The sequence below is a fragment of the Dipodomys spectabilis genome, unplaced genomic scaffold (genome assembly GCF_019054845.1).
Source record: "Dipodomys spectabilis isolate Male_0828 unplaced genomic scaffold, ASM1905484v1 ptg000002l, whole genome shotgun sequence".
NCBI lineage: Eukaryota > Metazoa > Chordata > Mammalia > Rodentia > Heteromyidae > Dipodomys > Dipodomys spectabilis.
The window spans coordinates 30,048,763-30,075,297 of record NW_024870679.1 but is presented as its reverse complement, the minus strand read 5'-3'; the positions used below and the strand labels follow the sequence as shown (position 1 = coordinate 30,075,297).

At 37.3% G+C, this 26,535-nt stretch overlaps 1 protein-coding gene across 1 annotated transcript in view; it reads right to left on the bottom strand.

Moving 5' to 3' along the window:
* The window catches only part of Erich3 (glutamate rich 3), a 90,521-nt gene extending 64,259 nt beyond the window's left edge, over positions 1 to 26,262 (bottom strand). Inside the window, 3 exon segments of the mRNA XM_042674289.1 lie at positions 2,971 to 3,096; positions 5,743 to 5,836; positions 26,094 to 26,262. Coding sequence (XP_042530223.1) covers positions 2,971 to 3,096; positions 5,743 to 5,836; positions 26,094 to 26,116 — 243 coding nt within the window. The 5' untranslated portion in view covers positions 26,117 to 26,262.
* Between the last annotated feature and the right edge of the window lie 273 nt (positions 26,263 to 26,535).

Sequence of the window (26,535 nt, the reverse complement as noted above, 5' to 3'; positions counted from 1 at the left end):
CTAATAGAAGCAAAAATAAATAAACAGTAGTGGCTATCTTTGATAATAAGACCTACATATGATTATTTTTCTTTTAAAGTGCTATCTTTGTGTTTTCCAAAACTTGTATATTACATTAAAATTATCATCACATGAGGGTGATCTACTTAGAATTGAATTTGATATCATGTACATGCATTTGAGAATATTTTAATTATTGGTGCTGTGGGGAGAGCAAAACAGTGTCTATGTTCTGGATTCCTGGCTCTGCACACTTAATCATTTCCCATCTGAGAATCATTAATTCTCTTCTTGATATTTCCCTTTCCTCTCTCTCTCTCCTCTGATCTTTCACCCACTTACCACCAAACTTTATTACATTCACTATCAACCACACTCCATCTTCCATTTATCCCCAAATCTCTGCAGTCAGCTCCTCTTCTTTACCACCAACGAAACTACTTCCCCAGGGCCACCAGCCCACTGGGTCTAATATAATCTCCTTTTCCCCCAGCATTCATCTGACTTAACCATCCTGCAACTTGTAGTCTCCCCTGGCTTGCAGGACACCGTGCTACAGGCATGAAATTCACAACTTGTTCTTTTCTCCCCTTGTTGCTATTCCTCCTGTTCTTCCATAGACGGACACCTAGTCTGGAAACCTCAGTGTTGCTCTGGCCCGTCCTCTCGTAATCTCCTCTCCTTTCAGTTACTTTAAGGCTTTCTCCATCTTCGCTAGCTCTATAGACAGCTGCATCTCCACAGCATCATCACTACTGCTATTAGCCCACACCCTTTGGCAACAGCTTCCTAATTGACCTCCCACCTCCAATCTTTTCCAGCTCATTAATCCATCTTCCACATTTTTAGTAACATCATCTTTCTCAAACAGCTCTGCTCATTTATTTCACTCCCCTGCTGGAAAACATTTCATCGCCTCATCACCTACTCTTCAAAGCAAATTGGGAATTTAAGGTTCTCCACAAACCAAGGACCCAACTTTCAGCCATTCCTTCCAACCCACCCATGGTGGCCACATGAGCTTTCCTTTACGTTCAATGTCCTTTCACGCCATTGTATTCTCATTTGGGCAGGTGGATGCCTGCAATTAATGTTATTTATGTGAATAACTCCATTCCTAACACATGGGTGTTAATATAGCAATATTAGTCATCTGTATTAGAATAAATTAAATGAAAGACACATATGACATTTTTTAGAGTATGACATTTTAGTATATTAATTGTTGTGTTGTATAAATTGAGTCTCCATTATCAAAAATAGTTGAGACTAGAAATATATCAGATTTCAGTTTGGAATATTTACATAGATTTTTCTCCATTAAACATCCCTAATCTGAAAATCTGAAACCAAGAAGTTTTTGAGTATCATCATGATGGATTTGGAACATTTTTAGATCCATGATCATTAGGGATACCAAACCTGTACATTATAATTATTATATGTTCTATTACATATAAACTACATTGTAGATGATATATTATTATTAGTCAAAGTATTTATGCCACACTTGAAAAATGCATGAAGACTCTTAAATTACATCACATCTAATTCTGTTGCAACATAATATATCAGTCATATGAGAGTTCAGCAAACTAAAGTCTAAGCAGGGTGCAGGGGGTTCACACTTGTAATCCTAGATATAGAGGAAGCTGAGATCTGAAGATTGAGGTTCAAAACCAGCCTGGGCAGGAAAGTCCATGAGACTCTTATCTCCAAGTAGCCACTAGAAAAGCCAGAAATGGAACTCTGGCTCACGTAGTAGAGCACTATTCCTCAGCATAAAAGCTCAGGAACAGGGCCTAAGCCCTAAGTTCAGGACCTGCACACACACACACACACACACACACACACACACACACACACACACACACACACACACAGACAGAGAGACAGAGAGGAGGGGAATGAAAAGAAAAAACAAACTACAGTCTAAGGTCTAAGGCTAATATTGAACTTAGTGCTTATTGACTAAGTATAGATTAATTTTATGCTGTATTGATTAGTTTAAACCAAATTACAGAGTTCTAATATCTTTGTAAACAATCAGATTTGGAGGTCCATAAACAATGATTCTGTATAATTATTGCATATGATATAAACCACAAATGAATTGCCAAACTAATAGAATGTGTGTATGTATAAACATGGATACACACATCTTAAGGGGATGCTTAATCAATATAATGGTGACATAATAAATACTTCAGTGGAATTAAACTTGGTTTACTGATGATTCTACAGTTGTACACAAATGTTTACTTGTGCCCACAGGTCAAAAGTTTTACAAGCCAGGAGTTTTGATTTACAGCTATTTGGTCAAGCCAAAAAATGACATACTTTTTCACAGAGATTAAAATGGTGTTGATGCTTGAAACTACAAGTTTCATGGAGCAAGGCTGAAGTAATTTATCAAGTTAGCAAGATATTTCACTAAAAATGCTATGTCGGATTTTTTTAATGTACACTATATTGATGCTTGGGTGGTTAATCTGCAGTGACCAGTGTGGCCTGAGGTAGGAGGGACAGCAGATGTTTCTGTGCCTATTCCTTGAAGCTTAACATACGCTGAGCTTCGAGACTTAAAAGAATAACAGATCTGAAATAATTCATGGCAGTGGAATTACTGATATTTAAACAGATGTCACTTTTTTTTTAGTAAATGGAAATTAACGTACAGATGGCGAGGGCTGGTATGTTTCAGAGTAGCCATTGTGAATTAAAAATCTACATTTAGAAAATTAAATATCACAAAATATGTAATGATGCCCACATTTTTTCTCAACTAAAAGAGAGAAAAGTTCATAGTCTCTTGGCTTCTGGATACCTACAGAGGTATAAAGCATTTCCCAAATCACTTGGTTTGATTTACTTTTTCATGAAGTAAAGGAACAATTCCCCCGATAGAAAATAATATTAATGATTACACTACAAACTATCAGATATATGGAAGATAATAAATATTTGTACCTCCATGTCAAGGACCTTATGGAAAATAGCTTGGGCTAAACACTCCCGGATATACTTTTGATGATCCTGCTTCATGATATTTAGCTTATATTCTTTTTCAGAAAGTATTCTTCCACTTCTTGTGATCTGTTATGAATAAATCACACATATGAATGAAGGAATAAATGAAACATACATAGAAAAACAAAGTGAAAAATATGTTAGAGGGGAGAGAAGGGAGGAAAAGGACAAAAGAGAGGTAGTATCATTAAAAGCTTAAGAGAGGACATCATTAGGGCTAATAAATAAACTTTCACTTCCAATGAATATTTCATAAGGCAAAAAGGAGAGAGGAAGTCTCATATACCCATCAGTGTGAAAACGCACACAGGTGGTACACTTGACAGTTAAAACAAGGTATTCATTAGAGTAGCAATTTTCCCTTGATGGAGCCCAGGTGTTCTTTTTTTATCTCTCCATTTGAACACATTTTGGGAAGAAAGGGGGTGGGTACCACCTTGAAACAATGAACAGGAGCAGCGATCACAAGACGGATGTTTCCATAGAAAACACTTTGAAGAGCAGAACAGGCAAGCAACAGAGGCTCTCATCTGTTTGTTTTGAAAAATAATTGATTTCACTACTTTGTCTTTTCCCACTGCTTTCTTTTCTTCCGATTTCCAGCTCAGAATGTAATTGAATTTGTTGTGATTCACAAATTTTACAGATTATGCAGTACTTTAGATAGAAGGAATTCAGTATTGGTCTCAATTGGCATTATTGCAAGAACCAAGAGAGGAAGTTGCTGCTTTTTTTTTGTTGTTCTCTAAATCTTTCTAAGGAACTCTTTTTTTTTTTTTTGGTCAGTTGTGGAGTTGTAACACTGGGCCTGGGTGCTCTCCTTCAGCTCTTCAGCAAGGCTAGCACTTTACCACTTGAGCCACAGCACCACTTTCGGTTTTCTGGTGGTTACTTGGAAATAAGAGCCTTGTGGACTTTGCTGCCTGGACTGGCTTTGAACTACCGCCTGGCTAAGGAACTTTCTGGCTGATTTTGTTTTTATGTCCTGTGAGCAAAATATCCTATTCTTCTGAGATTACTCATCTTACTTTCCATTCCTTTAAACTTTGTTCTTAGTTTTGCCAGCTGCGTTTTTGTTATCATTCTTATTCCAACATATTGGTGTTGAGATCAATTACAGTGGTGCTACAATAATAAGTTGTAATTTTTATAATGATGGAAAGATGTATATTATAGAAAGTGCACTCAAACTTTCAAATAACCTACATACAATCTTTGGATTGTGCTCTCTATGAGATTTTATGCCACATGTGTTTAATTGGAGGAAAGATTTGAACATCTTGATTGCCATTCCCTTGCAGTTAATATGTATGGTCCTTATGTATTCTCTGGGATGATATCTGATCTCTCCAATTAGACTAGAAACTCCAATAGGGCATAAATTCTTAAACCTTAGACAGTACCAGAATTGACAGATTGATGGGCTCCTGTCCAGAGCTTCTTATCCAGTAGTTTCAGAATAGTGCTCTGTATTTGCATTTTCTAACAAGTTCCCAGGTGATGCTGAACCCTTACTCAACACTACTAAGCAGCTTTCATTTGAACCACTGCTCTAGGGAAAGGTGTATTTTCCTTATTTGGGTGGTCAAGATATAACCAGCACTCAAGAAGTATTTGTTAGTAATGTTGATAAACACAAAGTCCTTCCTTTTATGCATGAAGCTTATAGACTCTATCCAAAGAAGCAATATTAATAACAACTAAAATAATTTGTTACACCTTTCTCAGTCTTAAATCAGTGCTGAAGACGGGGCATCATTAGCTTCATTTTGAAATGGAGGGCTTTGATACTGTACAAGTTAAGTGACTTACTCATGATTCTTTTCTTATTAATGGCTGAGCCAGGTCTGATGCACAAAACCCCAGGAGACTGAAAAGCAAACTCTCTCACATCTATTCAAGCTACAGTGCCAAGCACATAAACAACCATTAGAAAGGCAATGTGTGTTCCTTTAATACCAAGGCAACAATTGTTAAGGAAATCCACCTTTCTTTTAAAAACTAACACTTTCTAAACCACATCCTTTCTTTTTTTTCTTTTTTTATGTAAAGGCATTTTATTTATTTATTTTATTGTGAAAATACCTTACAGAGGGGTTACAATTACATGGGCAAGGTAATGAGTTCATTTCTTATCAAGTATTGTTGCCTCCTCCTTTGTTTCCCCTTTCCATCCCTTCACATCTCCCACACCCTTTCTTTAAGTAGAAAAATCATAAGATGTTTAGCAGCTTTTGCACACTGTATACACATAGAGGAATGGATATTTTGTGGCTAGAGCACTTTTGAAAGACATTAATGTCTTAATAAACTATCACAGGAAATGAACATTGAAAAAATCAAGGGGAAATGCTGAATTGTTGATGTTTTCTACACCACATTCTGTGATTATTAAAAAAATATATTTTCCTGAGGACAAAATCTTCTCTGCTTTAGTTCTTTAGCAGATTTTTTTAAATAAATGGATAAACTACGGAACTGTTTTAGAAAATTCATGATGACTTTTCCTTGATAATTTATGTTTCATTGTGACCTCTGTTCTCACCTTTAAAAATAGCCTCAAATAAAAGTCAGGCCTTTGGAAAGGAAGTAATTCTTATAAAAATGAATAAGGAAGATGATGTCACTGACTAGCTCCAAGATGAAATCTGAGAAAGGTTGGGAATTATTTGACTTAAGGAAATAAGTTGGATAAAATAAAGCAAATCTTACCAGCCCTGATCTTAAAAGATGCCTCCTTATCCTTGCATTATTAAAATATCCAACCAGGTGTTTATCAGTAAGGCTATTGTATGCTGCAAGTAACCTGAAACAGAAAAATGAAACCATTAAGATTTTATGAAGGGTTGCTTGATAACCTAGGCAATGGTTGGTGTGTTGTCATTGATATATTGTGCCTAATCAAGCACTCTGATCATTTCTGGGTACACTTAATAAACATGTACAGAGTAACTATTATTTTCTAAGTTTGCTGACAGAAGCTGGGAGACAGCCATGACTTAGATTATCGTGCAGACAAGTGTGGAAATCAATAATAAACAATTTTTTAAGTGTGAAAAGTCTAATCACAAAAATATACAAAAAAAAACAACAACTAACCAACCAAAAACAAACAAACAAAGAAAAAAAACCCATAAGAACTCAGAAAAGGAAAGGCAAACTCCATTGATCAGAAAAGGAAAAGTAAAAAAAAAAAAAAAAGAAAGGGAAAAGTAATGGCTCCTTCAGAAGAATGGCCAGCCTTTCCGTACATACTCTAAACTGCCCCCCTCACCTGCTTGCTTCCAGAGTCTCCAAGAAGCAGTGCAATGCATCTCCTCTCCAGGAACCTATTTCCCAATGTGTAACTATGAGCTAGGCCTGCCTTTCCCTCTGCCCTTACTCCATAGACCCAGAGTGATATTTCTCATTTCACACTATAGAACTGGTGTTTTCTTTCTGAGATTTGAAACTCTGGATGGTGGTCTTGATTCTTGTTCTCCTAGTGATGTTAGCTGTTCTTAATTCTATATTTTACACATGCAAATATATGTATTCAGGTGGGCATGTATACATACACATATACATGCATTTATCCACACATCCATTAAAGTATATATTAGAGATAAAAAGGATAAGATGCAAGGATAACAGAGAAGCATGGAAAAAAGAGAACAAGCAAGCCTCAACACAGCCCTGAAATAAGTAGATCTGTCCTTAAAAAAATACAATATTACCTGCATCAAAGATTTACCATCAGTACATTTTATGAGCAGCTGATCCTTAACTTATTCTAAGACCAGAGTAGAGATGCATATTATAGAATCTAGTAAATGTCATTAGCGATAATTTTATGGGGCTGTTTGCACTGCTTTAATTATGTAGAGATGGTATTGCTGACCTTTTCCTGTCTCTTCTCCTTAGCAGCCCATCTCAGGAAAATTCCATGCTGTCAGATGGTGAGGAAAGTTTAATTTTGTCCACAAAAACGACAGAAAAAACAGTTACAAAGCCAGAAGCCAAGGTGCCACATGAGGGTTACAGACAGATGAACAACTGTGAAAACCATTATTTTCCAGGGTTTATGTAAAAAGACAACCCATGAGCTTCACTGAGGCACATACAAAACTAGCCTCAGATAATGCTTTGAAACCATCTTTTAAATGAACTGTCTTGGTGTCCTATAGTTCATCAAAGGTTTCCTGTCTCTGAAAGGTCAACATTGTATCCCTTACCCTTTCTGAATCTCAGAATATCTTTTCAGCTCCTCATTTCAGAAAGGTGAGCAGGTGTCTCTCAGTCCTAACAATCATGATTCCACAGTTCACAGATTCTTAAGATAAATCATTAGAGTGGTATCATATATAGTCCTTTGTCTGTTTTTCCAGCCCAAGTTTTTTTTTTCTTTTCCTTTTCTTAATAGTTTTAGAATATCTAGGAGTGTTTAAAAAAAAAAAACCTGATTAAATAAAGTCTAAGAGTTGAGACTACTCTGTCAACTTCACTATGACAGGTAAAATATCCCCTTTTTTAAAATCCAGGCTTTATAACTTTTTAAATACTTAGGTCCTAATAATAGTGCTTAGCCACTTTGGCATGATCGAATTTTAATTATCTATGCATTCAGGATGTTACTAAATGAATAAGTGTGTGTAATTCACCTCTAATCTCACTGAAAGGCACAAAAGGTCCAGTTGGGTTTTTGTACATCAGTTCTCTAAGTTCTTCCTGTTTAGGTCCCTGGCTAGCGTCCATTTGTAACACAACTCCTTCCAAGTCCATATGATACCTTGGAAAGACAGCTGCAAACAACCACCCTGAGACCACTCAGGCTTAGTTAACTTCTTTTTCTGACAATGTCTGAATTATTTCTGACACTTTGGCTAAAAAATGGTTTGATAACAAGAAGTTGAGCTCAAGTGAATTAAATACAGATTTGGTGAAGTGGTTAATGCACACGTCTTTCACTGTATGTAGGCACCAGCCTGTAGGCATCAGCTTGGTTCCAACATCAAGCCTTTTTCACCAGGAAGATGGTTGAGAAGGGACTTGTAGCCACTGCCAGACTCTGTGTGATTCCTTCTGCTTCTTCATGTGCACTTGGCATGGGCTCCTGGCCTCCCTTTGCATTTACTCAATAGCACAGGCTTTACTGACAAAGCTTGGGTTACTTGCCATAGCCTTTCTGGGGTTCTATTTGTTCTCTGCCCTCATTGTCACTCTTTTTTCTATTTCTATCTATTACATTTGGGTCAAATAAACTTACCAGGCCTTGGATTTGGTGATTTGTGTGCACATTAAACACTCCATTCCCTTTGTATGCTAGTCTCTGAATCTGTTGTCAAAATTGACTCTCCTGGTCATACTGCCTCAATTTGTGATCTCCCTGCTCTGCGTCCTCTCTCTAGTCACAGACCTGTGGCCACTGTGACCACATTACTCATTGGCCATGTTGTTCACACAAGTCACATAACTCATTAGCTAAACCAGTCTAAAGTCTTTGCTTCTTTTATGTGATGGGCAAGACTACTTATCCACACTTTGGTTGCTGGGAAAGGAATGACCTGCTCTTTGGCTCTATGCACTGGAGAAAACAGTCCCCAAGGAAACAAAGCAAACCTTTCTTGTTGCTGGTTCCTGTTTTCCCTTTTATACACACCCCACATTCCTTCAGGGCCTAATGCTGAGTCACATCAGAAAGACTGGTGCTTTCCCAGCTGCAGCTTTTCAGCTCTCAGTTCCCAAACCCTTGCCTCTCACCAGGCAGAATATATAAACAAGGGCTGCATAGAAATAAAAGTCAGCAGTTCCTATCATTTCCTCCATCTGGCCCCAAATGGAGAGAGTGTCCTATAAAACCTCAAAAGAAGAGGCACTATAATCATTATTAATTACAAACATTTCTTGAGCAGATATTTTTAGGTCACTCTATAAGTTATGGGAGATGCAGAGACAGCACAGGCTCTGAATTCAGAAAGCATGTGTGCGTGAACATGCGCGTGAGTACATGCATGCACGCACGCACACATACATTATTTCTTCCCATATTATAACAATGTACTCACAAAGAATTGAATGTCTCCAGATAAGACATTGTACCCCAAATGTCCTGAGCTGAAGCTGAAAATATGATATCCATATCTCAACTTGCAGATTACAAAACATGTGAACATGCACTCTCACTTTATCCTTTGTCTAGCTATTATAGTCCGTCTACCTCCCTAACTGGTGACTGGAAATAAGGCTTTTGGAAGGTAATTGTCTTGAAGGAGTAGTACTCTAAAACATACTCTGACTCTATAAACAGGACTATTTATTGCTCACTGAGAGGCAGCCCTTGTAAATCCTGATTAAGGCAACATTTCTTCATGCACCAGACTGATTAGCTCATTTCTTCTGCCCCTCAGCACCCTTTAACCCCATCCTTCTCTCTGGACACTATCCACTCAGCCTTTCTTGGGGAAGGAAAGGGATGTATAGGTTAAGACTTCAGGTCAGGTTCTGTTTATATCCATCATTGGTAGCCCCATTGCTAGGAGCAAGTGATTAAACCTTCTCTTGCCTCAACTGTTATATTGTGACATGCCACAGACCATAAGTTGAAAGTGATTTCAATGATACTAAAAATGACCAAAGTAATCATCTTAGTACTGATAAAAGTTTTATTATATATGTGACGACTGCACATATCACTAGTAATGAAGTAAAAGCAGGCATCTATCAAAATGGAATGTTCTTCATATTAAGAACCTTAAAAGAAGGTTTAAGAGAAATGTTATGTATAAAATAATTAGCAAATGTGCAAAAGTATGTTTCAAAAGCACTATTGGTGTTGTGCTAGAGTTGACTTATACTGGCTCTCATGAGACAATTTTAAAAATTTCAGGCATTTTGCAAGATATTGGTAGCTTGAAATTAGCCATCATGGGAGTATTTATACCCGAGAAAGTGGCAAACATTACAAACCAGTGCTCTTTTTCTTTCCTGAAAAGCCAGTTTACCAGCATGCCAACGATTAAGTTTAAAAAGTAGGTTGCAATATGTATCACAGAGGATAAATATTATGATTCATTACATGAATCAATACACAGAAGTATACCTTACATAGTTTTAGTCTTAAAATTCATCTTTCATATGCATTGACCAAAAAGCTCATAGACATGTTCAACTATTTCCTATCCTTTACACAAAAAGAGAGGAAGAATTTTAGCAAATACAGAGGCATTTTTTTCAGCTGCATTTCAGTTAAGAAGTTTTATGGGAGCTATTTCTGTACATTGCCATAAATGGAAAGGTTCAACTTCCCTACTAATCTGAAAAAAATGATTACATCATTTTATGCTCAACAGAATCAATTGAGACTTATGTGAATGAGCACAGTTTTATTATTAAAGATGAAAAGCCTAATCAAGAGGTGCTTTGCATTTCAGAGGCCACTAAATCTGCAATTGTAGAGTTTGATCGTGTTCAAGGAGGGTCTGCATCAAATCTCTCCTGCCAAAGCAGATTTCCAATAAAAGCCAGTCAAAATGTTTCTACAGGTCACAAATCAATGCATGTATTGGGAAGTCAAGTTTAAATAACATCCAGAATCTTGTGGCTTCATTGTCTGTAGGTTAGTTAACAGTTCACAAGCAGTGGAATTTTAACACCTGAACCAAATATCTCTCATTGTCAATCAAAAAATTTAGTAAGAATACATTGACTTCCAGTTCAAGGAACAAATTCATCAAGCTTAAGGTACCCAACAAAGGCTTGATATCTTAGCAAAATTAATAATAAAGAAGTTAATAAATTTTACATTGAAGTAGCTTCTCTAAACAAAATATTTGAAAATGCTATCAATAATCAGAACAATACAAACACCAAAACTGAAGATCTAATCTAGAAAATTTAGCTTTCAATCACTAAAATTCATGCCAGGCATCGGTGGCTCATGCCTGTAATTCTAGCTATTCAGGAGACTGAGATCTGAGGATCACGGTTCAAAGCCAGTCCAGGCAGGAAAGGCTGTGAGACTCTTATCTCCAATAAACCACTCAGAAAACTGGAAGTAGTGCTGTGGCTCAAGTGGCAGAGCACTAGCCTTGAGCTGAAGAGCTGAGGACAGTGCCCAAGCCCAGAGTTCAAGCCCCACGACTGACCAAAAAAATAAAAAGAAAAGAAAGAAAGAAATTCATGCCTATTATTCTATTTATTTATTTTTTGGTAATTGTCCTGGGGCTTGAATCCTGATGCTGGATGCTATCCCTGAGCATTTTTGTTCAAGGCTAGTTGTTCTGCCATTTTGAGCCACAGCTCCACTTTCTAGCTTTTTTGTTTGTGTGTGGCTGATTGGTCTCACAAACTTTTCTGACTGGGTTGGATTTGAACAGTCAGCCTCTTGAGTATCTAGGATTACAAGCATGAACTGCCAGAACCCAGCTTCATGTCTATTATTTTAAAAATAGAAAATTTAGGAAACTACAAGGACAGGTACCTTGATTCTAAAGGGGAACAATAACTTTTCTGTTGTTTTAAACCAGAGAAACTTATATTCTTTCTTACCCAATATAAAAATTGATGAAATTTTTAAAAAAGATGAAATTTTAAAGTTGGGGTAGGAGAAGTTGAGATCAAATTCTAATTCCACCTCTTATAAGATTTTAATTGTGAAGAATCCAGTTTTCTCTTCCTTAGAATCATCACTATGAAGTAAAATTGACTGGTTTCTGAAGTAGAGTCAGGGAAGCTAAGTTTGCTGGTCTGGAAATACGTTTACTTGGAATTATTATTACCTTATTGGATTAAGATATACACACATAGAAATAATCAAGTCAAATCTAGCCAAGTTCATCATTTCATAGTCAAGGAACTCAAGTTCTGAAAGTGGACATGGCTCATAAATAAGCTCAAAAGACTCAAAAAAAAGATTCAAGAATCCAATACCTAAGAATTTTCCATGAGCTCATTCCTTGCCCATTGTTATGGTCATTGTCTCAACCAGAATAACTTTCATCCATCCAAGTGTAATCACTGCCTTTGTGTTCACAAACTCTCCCATCCCTTTCACAAGATATAGTAGGGAGCCTCCCACCCAAGAAACAGCTAATATTTTGTTCAATGAATGAATAACTCAATGAATGGAGACAAAATATGTTGGTCTAATTCCTTGACACATACCTTTTTAAAATAATCCACATGTGAGGATCATAATTCTCCCTTTTCTTCCATTTCATAATAATAATGAAACAATCTGAATAAAAATGATTTTAAAATGTTTCTTGTCTTTTGACTTTTTAAAAACGTGAAATGCTGTATTTGGATAATCATACTAACAGTATTAGTTTTGTTTTGTTTTTGCCAAATAAGTATCTTTGTTCTGTGCTACTCAATTGCATTAGGTATCAAAGTTCCCAGTGAGACAGAACAACAGCAACAATAAGAAAAGCCTCTTGAGGAAACTTGAAGCAAGACAAATAGAGGAGAACAATTGACATGTAGGTCAATTATTTTCCATCCTTTTAAAAGAAAATACTTTGCCAACTAAAATTAGACCATGAGTCTTTGCAGACTGCTACTTTATACGGAGTGATTGAACTGATATATAAATGATTTTATATTACATTCTTCATTCTTTTTTATTTGCATCCAAACCTGCCAGATCTCTGCAATTATACTAAATATTGATTTACAATTTCTCTCAGCTTATTCTAACAATGCACCCAGATGAAAATCATAATATTATTTTATTTATAGCTTTAATATGATGGTATGAAATGACTAGTAAAACGGACTGCTTTTCAACCATGCTGACTACTGTCAAGGCAGTTTTGTAGAGCCCACAGATAGGACAATAGGAAAGGTATATGTTAGACACCAATACTCTTAGGACATCGTAGATTTGACTGGTTCCCTGTAAGATCAATTGAATTTTGACTTTTCCATCTTTGAACAAAAAAAAGACACAAAAATGTACAATAACCAAAAAATGGCATTAAAAGAAGATTATAGAGCAGTTGAAAGAACAGGTGAATGAGAAGAAAAATTTAGAACCAGCATTTTTTAATCTGTCCTGGGGCTTGAACTCTGGGCTGGAGCTCTGTCCCTCAGCTCTTCAGCTCAAGGTGAGCACTGTGCCACTTGAGCTACAGCACCATTTCTAGTTTTCTGGTGGTTTATTGGAGATAAAAATCGCATGTACTTTGCTGTCCAGGCTGGCTTTGAACCATGATCCTCAGATCTCAGCCTCCTGAATAGCTAGGATCGCAGGCATGAGCCACTGGCACCCAGCTAGAACCAACAATTTTTTTTCACAAGTATTTGTAAGCAGGCTTGGATTCAAGGCATGAACCACTGACACCTGGGATAGTTTCCATTTTTTTAATTGCATTTCTCAAATATACAAAGCATAGTTTCTTTAAAAAGGCAACCTTAAGTTTTGGGGAATGAACCAGTGTTTATTTCCTCCCAAAACAAGGAACAGGTTACTATGTAAAAGGAATAGTTTCATTGATCAGGAAATGATGTATGGACTGAAACTCTCTTCCTTATCTTCTTTTTTCCATTCAGCTTGAGGTATCTCTGCTTATTCAGAGTTGGATACTTAATTTGGTTTTGGTTGACATACTTCAAAACTTAAATCCTAAAATCTCAAGCAATGTTATGTTTTTGCACAAAGACGAATGGAAATACATAATGGCTATCATATATCAGATCCCCATTACGCTCCAATCTGTCTGCAAGCAAGGTGTTTATCAGCTTCATTTCTGGAAAGAGTGAATTGAGGAACAATTTTCCATCATTTGAAAGGACTAACTGAGTTTCAAACCTCCACCATTCAAAAAGTAAACATTCGGACTGCTATAGCATTTTTTGAATCATTGAAAATTTTTCTTTTTGAATATCAGTCCCTCTCATGTAGAGAAAAATAAAATAAGCAACACCAGTTTCAGCAGTTTGGAACTGTGAACATGCGTTCTTGGGAAATCTCTAACATCTTGCCATTGCTTCTCATTTGTTTCTGCATTTCTTTGGGCTCTGTGTTCCAACATCCTGCCCAGGCTCTTTCCTCTGTCACAGGTTCTGGAACTGACTCCTGCTCCATGCACTCTTGCAATTGATGCTGAAACTTCCAAATTCCTTTTTTGTTCTGAAGACTCTAACCAAGAACGGGAATCTCAGTATCTCTCTACATACACCTCAGAGCCTATGGACTGAGGCCAGCCCCCCATCTCCCTAAGTCCCTGTTTTCCAGGGTTCTAACCTGAGATAACGTTTCGTGGATCCAGCTTGTCTAAAGGAAAAGATTTATAGAAATAATTTTAGAGTACTTATCTTATGTTGTTGCCTATGACTTATCTGGTAGCATGCACTTACTGCAGGCACAGACAAAGGTTTCAGACTATTGATTCCATGAGAAAGAAATGTTTAAATCTACCTTAAAATGAGTTTATATGATCAGAAATAAATCTGAAGTCATTTTCTGACTTAAAAGCAATGTAGGGGGATGAGAAGGTGGCTCAGTGGTAGAGTGTTTGCATGCATGAGGCCCTGAGGTCAATTGCTCAGCACCACATAAGCAGAAAAAGCAGGAAGTAGCATTGTGGTAGAGCGCTAGCCTTGAGCTAAAGAGCTGAGGGACAGTGCCCAGGCCCAGAGTTCTGGCCCCATGACTGGCAATAAATAAATAAATAAATAAATAAATAAATAAATAACTGAATGTAAATCTCTTTCAATTAAGAAAGAAAATCCTTTGTATATAGGTAGTATTCTACTCAAGATTTCAAAAATGAGCTACAGACAGTAAGTGCATGTTAAAAACAGAAGCAGGTAAACCAAGTGGCTTACACTATGATTTTAGCCTCTCAAGGAAGTTGAGACCTAGTGATCTCATACAAAGAACATATAACACAAAGATGAAAGAAAGGGGGAAAAACAAGAACAAAAAGATCTGTCAGTCCAGGCAGACAAATCCAAAAGACTAATCTTATCTCTAACCAGCAAAAAAAACAGGAGGCCTGGCTCAATTGGTAGAGTGTCATCTGTGAGCAAAAAGCAGAGAATGAGGAGCCTTAAGTTCAAACCGCAGAACTAGCTCCTGCCCCCCAAAAGAAAGAAAATAGAAGAAGAGTAAAGAAAAAGTATAGGTGTTAACATTTTAGTGCTAACCAGCTTTCACATGGTTTTATGACATCCTTGCCTGCTCCGGAGAAAATGGTATCTAAATAAACAAATCTTTTCTCACTCAAAGTCATAATGGCCTATTACAGTGATGACTATAATTATCATGCCTTTTTTTAGAGAGTGTTTTTACTATTTTTAAATATTCCCAGATATATTATTTTATATCCCCTCTTGCCTTCAAATTCTCACCTTCTCTTCTGCAAATTAATCTCAGGGCAGCTTCTTCAAAAAAACCTAATTCTACATCTAGTTCATGACTTAGTCATGGAAGTTCTGAAGAAATCTGTACCAAACACAAAGCTAGTATATGAATACTTGATATTTATCAGGCCCTGTGCTAAGGGACCATATCATCTCAGTTAGTGCTATCAACAACTTGCAAAGCACATATTACACACAGATGAAACAAAGGAAAAAACACAAGAATGAAGTAAGATCCCAGATTTTGCTTTGAGTTACACAAAAGCTATGTGACAATCTAGAAATCTGACAGTTACAAATTTGAACATCGAAAACTCAGACATCTAAGCCCACTATTAGTAGCCAATCACTAACATACTGTAGTGGACACCGGACTGCCTAAAAAATCCATTCCCAAACCTTTCTCCCTTATCTATCTCCTACAGTAGAGCTTAGAAAAGTCAAACACATGCTTTTCTGTTCTCCTTTGTAGTTAGACATGTCCACTGATACAGTTATAGTCAGTTACATAAAAGGAAAGTCTACTGGAAAGATTCCAGAAATGTTTTTGTTTGGGGGTCTGTCTTTTATCTTTCTCTATGAGGTGATTTTATAGTATCTTATCTGAAAAGTATAATTAAAATATTAAATCTGTTTATTGTTTAAGCTATTACAATCATTTTCTCTTGCTAACAGCTGAACACATTCATAACTGATAGCATCATCATGATGCTCAAGGACAACAAAGGTCAGAAACCTATTCTTAAAGCTTTTCCAAGCACTCAAATGAATCCCTGTGAAATGAATTCCTGGAACATTGTAAGCACTAATATGATCTTGGCACATAGTAGACACTTAGGACCTATGAACTAAAGGGATGAGCAAATGTGCTCTTAGAATGATAATAAATGACTATAAAAGAGTTTTTAGCAACTACTGCACTAAGTTTAGGGTGTAGTCTTGGGAACACACTAAAAACCCAAAGACATACAGTTATGCAATTGCCACATTTAGGAGTTTATATGAGAGATACAAAGACCATCCAAATGATATGAGAGAAGTGTCTATGTGATCCCTTTGGGTTTAAATTTAAAAAACACTTTAGAAACAGCTTTTCAGATAGTATAATGCTGCCAATATAACTTTACAAACAGGAAGAAACCATAAGGATATGGAGTGGAAATAAATGAAAAAAATCTACTAACTATAATTATTTATGGATGGTAAAAGCTCAAAGCAGTTTTGATTTTCTTCTTTGTACTTTCTTCTCAAAGTATAAAATTTTCAAAATACAAAGAAGGTGGAGAATAAAACCTTACTTGGATACTTATTCAGATACTCCAAGTTCTGGCTGACCCTACTATTATTTTTATTTGAAACTAAGCATTAGAACTAATATTACTATAAGTAGCTTGGAACAAGCCATGAACAGAAGCAACTTCCTAAAATGAAAGCCACATAATATTCACAAATACAAAATATTATAGTCCGTTGCATATAGAGAACACCAAATTAATTGCCACTGTAAAGCACAATGCTTCAATTCAATTTAAAATCCTTAGTTTTTAATGCTGTTTCATAACTACTTTATGCAATTTATACTGCCTATTTAGTACCCTGCTGTTTCTTCCCTTGCCTTAATATTTTGCCCTAAGACTTTTCATTAATTTATAAATGTTTATGACTATTATAGAAAAATAATAACAGTCACAGAAAATGTATCACCAGCTTAAAATGTTCAATTTTATAACTCAATCAGCATCAGCCACTGAGATATGGGGGATAATTTGATTACTAATCAGACTTAGCCAAAGTTCAACCCTTACCTGTAGAGATCACTGATTTATGCTCTTAATAATCTTTCTTTGAAAGACCTTTCCTCATACACTTTGCTAGCTTTGGCTTTTATTTCTCTTTTGAAACTTGGGCTTTAAATGTCCCTCCTTGGGTTAATATGCCCTTAATTGGTGAAATCCTAATCCCCAATTGGGTATTAGACAGTGAGCACTTTGGGGAAAGGGCACTGACTACAAGAGTTAATACTTCGTGAATGGACTTAGCACCCAGAAAAGAGATACTCTCATTCTTGACACTCCTGGCATGTGATGACACTGCTAGAAGGCAGCCAATGGGAGCCAAGCAGTAGTTCCCTACCAGAAACAGAAGCTGCCAGCACATGGTTCTTGGACTTCCCAACTTCCACAGTTGTGGGAAATAAATTTCTCTTGTTTATAAGCTGTCCAGTCTGTGGCATTTTAGTAACCCAACTGTACCATCACACCCATGACTCCTATACTGTTACAGATAAATCTTTCTGTGTGTTCATATAATCTCTTCTGTATGCATATCTGTGTTTCAATCTCCTTTTCTTACAGGGACACCAAACTCAGTGGATTAGGGCTCATCCCATTGATCTCATTTAGCATTATCATTTCATTAAATATATGTCTCTAAATGCAATCACATTCTGAGGTGCTGAGGGATAAGAATTCAACACAGGAATTAGAAGAAGTGCGCCATTCAGTCCATAACATCTGGATAAGCAAACAGGTAACTTACATAATATGGACTTATACAGAAAAAAATAAAGAATATCTGTCTTTGATTCCTAGAAACCCAAACAGCTACAGCATGAGTCAAAATTATCTGTGGTAGCAAACAGAAAAGGAGCATTAATGACCCATGGGAAAGAGATGCAGATATTCTGAATCCCACCCCACACATGAAGGAAGCTGATATGGAAATGGAGAGGATTACAAGGCTCTCAAGTGATAATCCTCTCCGCATGGGGAAATCATGAGTCTTGGCATAAGAAATTGCACAGTAATCTGCCCACAGACTAAGAAAGAGTGACGCACATAAAGGAGGAGAAGTAGGGTCAAAGTAGACTCCTAAGAGAATGAGAAATATTTATGAGATGTAGATCTATATTAGTACACTTTTCAGTGCTCTTCATTTTTCATCTCCTTCTTGTGGCCCAATATACAAGCAATGATTTGCCAACAAGCCTCGAAAAAACCTTTAATTCTAACACTGACAGAATCTCAGTAAGGCATGATTTTTCAAGCTGCACCAGTCAACTTGTCACATCTTTTTCTCTTTTCTTCAGAAAAACCTTAATCCAAAAAAGCAAGGTCTCCACTGAATTACTTTAATCCAAGTGCGTTTTCCAATACAACATTTCTCAGCAATGATGTTACAAATGAAAGATGTGTTGCCATACTGGGACTGTTGCAAAAAGAGAATGATTTTAATTTTCTGGGTAATGAAAGAACCACTGGTTGTGTTCATCTGGGACTCATAGGTAGAGAAAGCCTTATTATTTTGAGGTTGACTGTCTTTTTGAGACAGGCAGCTAGAACAAGGCCTATGGTTGTCAAAAACACCTGTAAGACTCCCCATTGACCTGCCATTGCTGGAGTTCTATTCTAAGACCTCTCCAAGTCCCCAACTAATGACCAAACTCAAAAAGTACTGAGATTTCAGATTATTTAATAATTTAATACTGATTTGAGGACAGAGAATTGAACCCAAAAGTTGTGCTTCCTTCTCAAAAAACATTCTGAGCTTCTTAATAATGCATATTAGCTGAGAAACTCCTTGCCTCTCTTCCCAGTTCCAGATGCTTTTCCTCAGCACAGACTCAGAAAAGAAAGGAGAATGGCACAGAAGACTGCATTGGATGGAACTCTGTGCTCTGCACCAGAAATTCAAAAAACAGAGGATAACTTAAAAAACATTCCAGGTTGAGTCCAGTAAAGGGTTGTTTTAAGAGAATCAAATTCTACTCCTCTGTGCTCCCCTAAAATTGATCTTCCTGGAAATAAACTTCCAGTATGTTTATTCACCCCCCCCCATGCTCTCTGCCCTCTCCCCACACACCATTTTATACTCTCCTTTTATTTTTATATAAAAAAGGCATATCTTTTATCACTTGATATCTTAGGGTGCACTAAACTTAGAAAAACATCTCAGAAACAAAGGGTCAATTTTAAGTATTGATTCAACAAATGGCCTTTATAACTTCACTACAACATTGATCAGAAATCTCATAGCTCACAATATGTTATTTTAGTACAACTGAAGCAGGAATTAATTGAGTTGTCATCAAAAGCTCATCCAGCTGGGCACTTGTACTCATTCCTGTAATCCTAGCTACTCAGGGTTAAAAATCTAAGGGTGGCAATTCAAGCTAGACTGCGCAGAAAGTCCAAGAAACTCTCATCTCCAATTAACCAGTTTAAAAAAAAAAAAGAGTCAGAATTGAAGCTGTGGCTCAAGTGGTAGAATACTGGCCTTGAGCAAAAAAGCCAAAAGAGAGCATGAGTCCCCAAGCTCAAGCCATAGTACCACCAGCAAGAAAAAGAAAATAAGTTTATCAAAATGAAATGGGGTGATAGATTACTATATGATTTTTGAAGGAATCTGAAGGAATCCAAGCAAGATGAAGTGACTATTGACTTATATGAGCATGGGGAAAATGATAGACATGGTATCTTTTAGAAAAAGATCAGAATCTCTACCACAAAATGATCAGAGGAGAAACCATGATGAATGAATTTTTTTCAGTTGATTTAATCTAAACCAAGTTACTCCTCGAAGTTAATTTGTTAGTATTTAACAGGAGGAGGGATAGAATCTACCCATTTGAAATTTAATTGTACAATAATTTTAAGTCAGAAATTCTATGACAAAGGGATAATTTTGGTAGTGAGAGTACATAACAATCTAGAATGCTACCACTGACATGACTACAAACTAACCTACAGAGTCAGACAGTTTATACCACTCAAGTGATCCGTGGTCACTTTGGTCTAAACCATGTGGCAAGGTTACAATTTTTGTTACTCTTGGATACAGACACATCTAAACATTGACAACTTTGCTTCTGTTTTTTTTTTAACTCTGGCAATAAAAGAACTGAGTTTGCAAGTAGTGAGGAGGTATTAATTCAGTCTTTATCATACTTCAGTGTTTTCTCATTACAGAAATCCTTCTTGACATTAACGACAAAGAAGTCTAAACAGACAAAAAAAGAACCCCTAAACCTCAGAACAATTCTTCAAAACGTACATCTGCTGCATGTTTTTCTTGTCATGGACTCTAGTACTCCTCATATTTTTTTTTCCTCAAAGAAAATTTACAGCTGAGTGTGACTGTCTCTACTTAGAGCCAAGTGGATCTTTCCCACAGAGAATCAACTTCATATGGAGTCAGTGATGAACTTGAAGGAGCCAGAAGAGCTGTATCATTTTATTCTCATGTATGACTTGGGAAATAAAGTCTCCAATCCATCTCTAGGGCCACTGCACAATCCACAAGCACACACACACACACACACACACACACACACACACTAGAGGATCTGTCAATTGAAATTTTCCATTCTAAAACAATTTCATTTCCTAACAAATGGAAAGACATGGAAAAAATTATATTAAGTGAAGTAAGCCAGGCCCAAAGAAACATAGGTCCCATGTTTTCCCTTATTTGTAATAACTAGTATATATCTGAGACAAGCAGAAACAGTCAGATAAGTTAATGGTAGGCGAAATGAACCCCAAGATAAGCACCCAAATGGTTTTTCTTTCTTTCTATTGTTTCTAACATATTTATAAGATGATTTTTTTTGTTGCTTTGTATGTCCCTCCCCCATGTTTTCACTGTATTTGATGTTGGTATAATTTGTGGAGGGGAGGGGAAAAAACAAATTGTTTAAATAGGGATTCAGGTGGACCCATTGCAACAATGAGATGTACAAGACGTTATGTCGAAAAATGAACTTTACAACTTTGGCAGGAGTGGGGGGCAAGGATGGGAAGGGGAAACAAATGAGGAGGCTACAATGCTTGATAAGAAATGTACTCATTACCCCTTTGTACAGTATTTTCACAATTAAAAAGAACTTAACTGCTGTATGCAGTTGTTTAGATCTGCAGTTTCTCTGTTGGGTTTTTGCCAAGTTGATCTAGCTAGTGGGGATAGTAGTGTGTTAAAGCCCCAATAATTAATGTCTTTGGATCTATGTGAGATCTGAGGGAAAGTAGTGTTTCTTGGATAAATTTGGGTGTTCCGTTGTTTGGCAAATAGAGATTTAGAATTGTAATATCCTCCTGAAGGAGAGATCCCTTAATTAGTATGTAGTGACCTTTTTATGCTCTTCTCACTAATTTTAATTTGAAGTCTATTTTATCTGATATTAAGATTGCAACTCCCGCCTGTTTATGGGGGTCCTTTGCTTGGTAGATTTTTTTTCCAGCCTTTCACTTTCAAAATGTGTTTTTATGGGCAAGATGTGACTCCTGAAGGCAGCAGATAGAAGGATCTTGCTTTTTAATCCAACTAGACAGTCTATGTCCCTTAATTGGAGAGTTAAGTCTGTTAATGTTGAGAGTTAGGACTGAGAGGTGTTTGGTAGTTCCTGCCATGTTATCTACCTTCTTGGGGGCTGCAACAACTGGATTCTTCCTATGGTTCTTGGATTCTCAGTTTGGGAGTGATTTCTTGGCCTTTATTGTGGTCTTGTTGGTTTTCTATGCATATTGTAGCATTATTTACCATAGCTAAGATATGGAACCAATTCAGATACCCCTCAGTAGATGAATGGATCAAGAAAATGTGGTATATGTACACAATGGAATTCTATGCCTCTATCAGAAAGAATGATACCACTCCACTTGTTAGGAAATGGAAAGACTTGGAAAAAATTATATTAAGTGAAGTAAGCCAGGCCCAAAGAAACATAGGTCTCATGCTTTCCCTTATTTGCAATAACTAGCATATGTCTAAGACAAGCAGAAACTGTCAGATAAGTTGATGTTAGGCAAAATGAACCCCAAGATAAGGACTCAAATGTTTTTTCTTTCTTGCAATTGTTTCTAACGTAATTATAAGATGATTTCTTTGTTGCTTTGTGTGTACCTCCCCCACAGTATAATACTTGTTTTTACTGTATTTGATGGTGGTATAATTTGTGGAGGGGAAGAGAAAAAACAAATTGTTTAAATAGGGATACAGGTGGGCCAATTGAAAGAATGAGATGTACAAGACGTTATGTCGAAAAATGAACTTTACAACTTTGGCAGGGGAATGGGGGGGAGGGAAGGATGGTAAGGAGAAACAAAGGAGGAGGCAACAATGCTTGATAAGAAATGTACTCATTACCTTGCCCATGTAATTGAAACCCCTTTGTACAGTATTTTCACAATAAAAAAACTTATTAATTAATAACAACAATTTCATTAGTTGGAAACGATGTTTTATATTCAACCTCCACCAAATTACAATGCAGCTCAGATTCACTCTATTGTCTTTGAAAGCAGTTTTTAAGGCCATTTTTATTTACTCTAAATTCTATCTGAACAAATCCATTTCAGGTTCTTTGTAATTTTTATATCCAGTGTTTCATGCTGTAATTAAGCAAGCAAAGAAACTCTGAGGAGATACCAAGAAAAAGCACCAGGACATCACTTATTGACTGGTGGAATTTCAGGACCCTAAAATTTCTGTTTTATTGCACAACTACACTTTATTACCATTTTATCCGTAAAAATGTTTTAAGTGTAAAGTACTTCAGTAATGATAAAGAGCTTGCTCAGCTTTAATGAAATCTTCTATTTGCTACTGAAACTTTTATTATTTCCAAATGGTAACACAGGCCAAGAAAATACTACTTTTATCTAAGGTGGAAACTAGAGCAATTTGAATAATTTTGTTCTTGAGTGAATTCTCAGGCATTTAGATTTGTTACATATGTTCATTGTTCCCCCTTATTTTTTAATAAATATCACAATAAAGGCCAAAATCCATGTACATATGATCATATAAGATGATGTTAAGTGAAATGAACCCCAAGATAGGGACACAAATTTCTTTTTTTTTTTTTTTTTGATCGGTTGTGTCGCTTGAACTCTTGTCTTGGGCGCTGCGTCCTTGTGCTCTACCGCTTGAGCCACAGGGCTACTTCCGGTTTCCTAGTGCTTTATTGGAGATAAGAATCTCATGGACTTTCCTGCCGGGCTGGCTTTGAACCACAATCCTCAAATCTCAGCCTCCTGAGTAGCTAGGATTACAGGCATGAGCCACCGGCGCCCGGCTATCTTTTTCTTTCTTGCTATTGGTTCTAACGTATTTAGAATGTACTATGTGATTTTTTTCGTTGCTTCGTATGTTCCTCCCCCATGGTATAACCCCTGTTTTCACTGTATTTGATGTCGGTGCCCTACATCTTGCATATAGACTTCTCTAATTCGGCGAGGGAAAGGGAAAAAACAAAATACTTAAATAAGGATACAGGTTGACCCATTGTAACAATGAGACGGACACAACACTATGTTAAAAATGAACTCAACAACTTGGGGGAGGGAGGAGCTATAGAAGTGGGAGGGAAGGGATGGTAGGGGAAAACAAAGTAGGAGGCAACAATGTTCAATAGGAAATGTACTCATTACCTTGCTCATGTAACTGTAACCCCTCTGTACAGCATTTTTACAATAAAAAACGTACAAAAAAGAGATTGATACTAAAAAAAGAAATATCACTATATAATATATATATATATATATATATACTACAAAATTATTCTGCAATCCTATGTCAAAATATTAGTTATGGCCATGTACCAGCAGAATTTCTGCATATTTAGGATCATGCACATCAAAGCCACTGACCATGTGTGGATAAGGACATAAGTTCTGAAGCTGGCCTTGTGTTCTAACTTCAGTGCTTCCTAGCTGTAACTCAACTTCCTTATCTGAAAAGATGAGGTTGTCCTGAACTTCCTCATGAAGTGAGTAGGAAGTAGAAATGAGCGATGTCATGTGGAATATTACAATACAGCCTAGTTCACGGCAAGCACTTAAGAAATGTTGAGCTCTCGCACGGTTATCACATGTGAACTCATGCTCCTCTTCACTGAATGTGTCACTGACAGAAGGCATTCGTTCAACCTATAACTGGTTCAGTTCCACCTTTTTCTGAACACTTTCTTACGTACAGATGGAACAAAGATTCATAAGGTATGTTGCTGATTTTCACATTAATGCACAGTCTTTGTTGCCATGTCAATATCTTTCTTGAAAAGTACTGTGAAGCACCACTGTTACATTAAATCAGATTTTTTTCCTTTTCCCTCGTATGGTTGGAACTAATAAAGCTTCAGAAAAATTTGACTGCAGTTTTTGAAATCTTAATCATGCATAATGAAATAGGAAGCTACAGGTTTTTCCACATTTTAAAAGCAATGATTAAATGGTCTAATCAGACTCTAATGCAGCCAAAAACTTGAAAAACATAGGAAGACAACCATGACGGACACATTCATTTCCCCAACTTCAGGCTTTCTGTAAAGGGCAATTAAAAAAAAAAAGTATGACTTGCATCTCACATGACCCATGTCCAAGAAGTCAGCCTCCAAAAATATTAAAGTAGCCAAACTCAATACAACTTAAGAAAAATTATGAAGCTCTTTTAAGCATAGCGTCATCTCTCTGCAAAAGGTTCTAAACCTGACTCCAACAGAGTATCTTATATGACTATGATATTTTATTTCAAACATTAAAATATGTTCACCTGAATGTAACCCTAGCTTAGGGGCTGAGATCTGCATTACTGCCGTTTAATACCGACCCTGAGAGAAAACGCCATGAGATTCCATCTCCAATGAATCAGCAAAAGGCCAGGTGGGAGCTGTGGCTGAAGTGGTTAAAGTACAGCTATGAGCAAAAGGAGCGTGAGAGTAAGGCCCTGAGTTCAACCATTAATACTAGAAAGAAACAAATAGTACTCAAGCTTCATTCTAAATCCCAAGGGCATGACTACTATGACATTTCAGACATCAGAAATTTCAAATGATGTTAAATATCTTCCCCTCTGCTAATGTTCTGCTCCTAAAAATATGCGCTGTATTTTTAAATGGCTTTCTCACATTAACCATAAGATCAGTATAGTTATCTTTTTTACTAGGTGAATCATAATTTCAAAAGAATCATCTAATTACTTTCTACTGGTTAATTTTGAAGGAGGTTGGATGTTCTCTGTTTCATTAAAGAATAATGACCTTTTAGTGCAATAGCCAATAGTGACTGCGGGAACTTTCTAGGGTATATTAAATATTGGCAGCAGACTTCTGGGGAGTAGTCCCCCTCATCCAAGCTTCCTCTTCTCCCCTTTCCTTTCTCCTGTCATATCACTTTCCTTGGTCGAAATCCTTCTAGAAGACCCTTGGGATGCTTTTGAGAGCAGGAAGATAGAAATCGTGTCATAAGCGGCCTTCCCCCACAATGACAGCTCCAGCAACTTGAAAATCAACGCGAGTCCCGTGTATACGCCAGCCCAGGTGAAATGAGAACTTCTCTCTGCCTCCAATCCCCCAACACATGAATATTGTGATAAGCTCCACGTTTGCATTTAAACACATTATGCTCCCACCACAGGATCTTTTTCATTCCAGCTAACCTCCCTGCTTAATGGATGCGTTTTTCACATTCTTTTTTTTTTTAAATCGTTCCAGGATGAAAATTTCAGGAGGCGAACATCAGTGAAAGAAGCAAGGATGGGGCTGGAGGAGATCGGATGCCTGGGATTTCTGCCACCCTCCTGCTAACAGAGAATCCATAATTCCCCCCGCCCCAGCCCTCCTTCTCGCTTCCCCTCTCGCCCCTTCCCTCTGCAGCTCGCGGGAGGAGGAGGGGCTGCTGGCTGGAGCCACCAGCAGTGGAAAAGCTCCAGTTGTCACTTACCCAGCGGGGTGAGAATGGCTCATTTTTGCAGAATCTCTTTCTGACCCCGCCGCAGATGCGGTGGCTGCGTGTGCGAGGGCCCGGCCCCAGTGCGAGGTCTGAGCCCTGAAATCCACGTTTGCGTGGTGGCTTCGCACTGCGGTAGCCCCTTGCGTCGGGGCACCTGGGCTGGGACGCCGCAGCAGATCAGCACAGGACTACCCACAGACTCCCCGGGGCCCCAGCTGCCAGCGGTATCCACAGCCACCCGGTTGCTAAGGGAGGAGAGAAGGCGAGAGCCCCGGGTATGGAGAAGCAGCAGCCCTGCAGTAACTGAGCCTGGGGATAGCTGGAGGTTAAGCCAGCTTCCAACCTTCTTTTGGGGCCTTGATGAGAGAGGAGACACACACCACCTTTCATGCTTGTTGCTCTGGGACATGAGTTCCTAGGCACCTGTAATCTG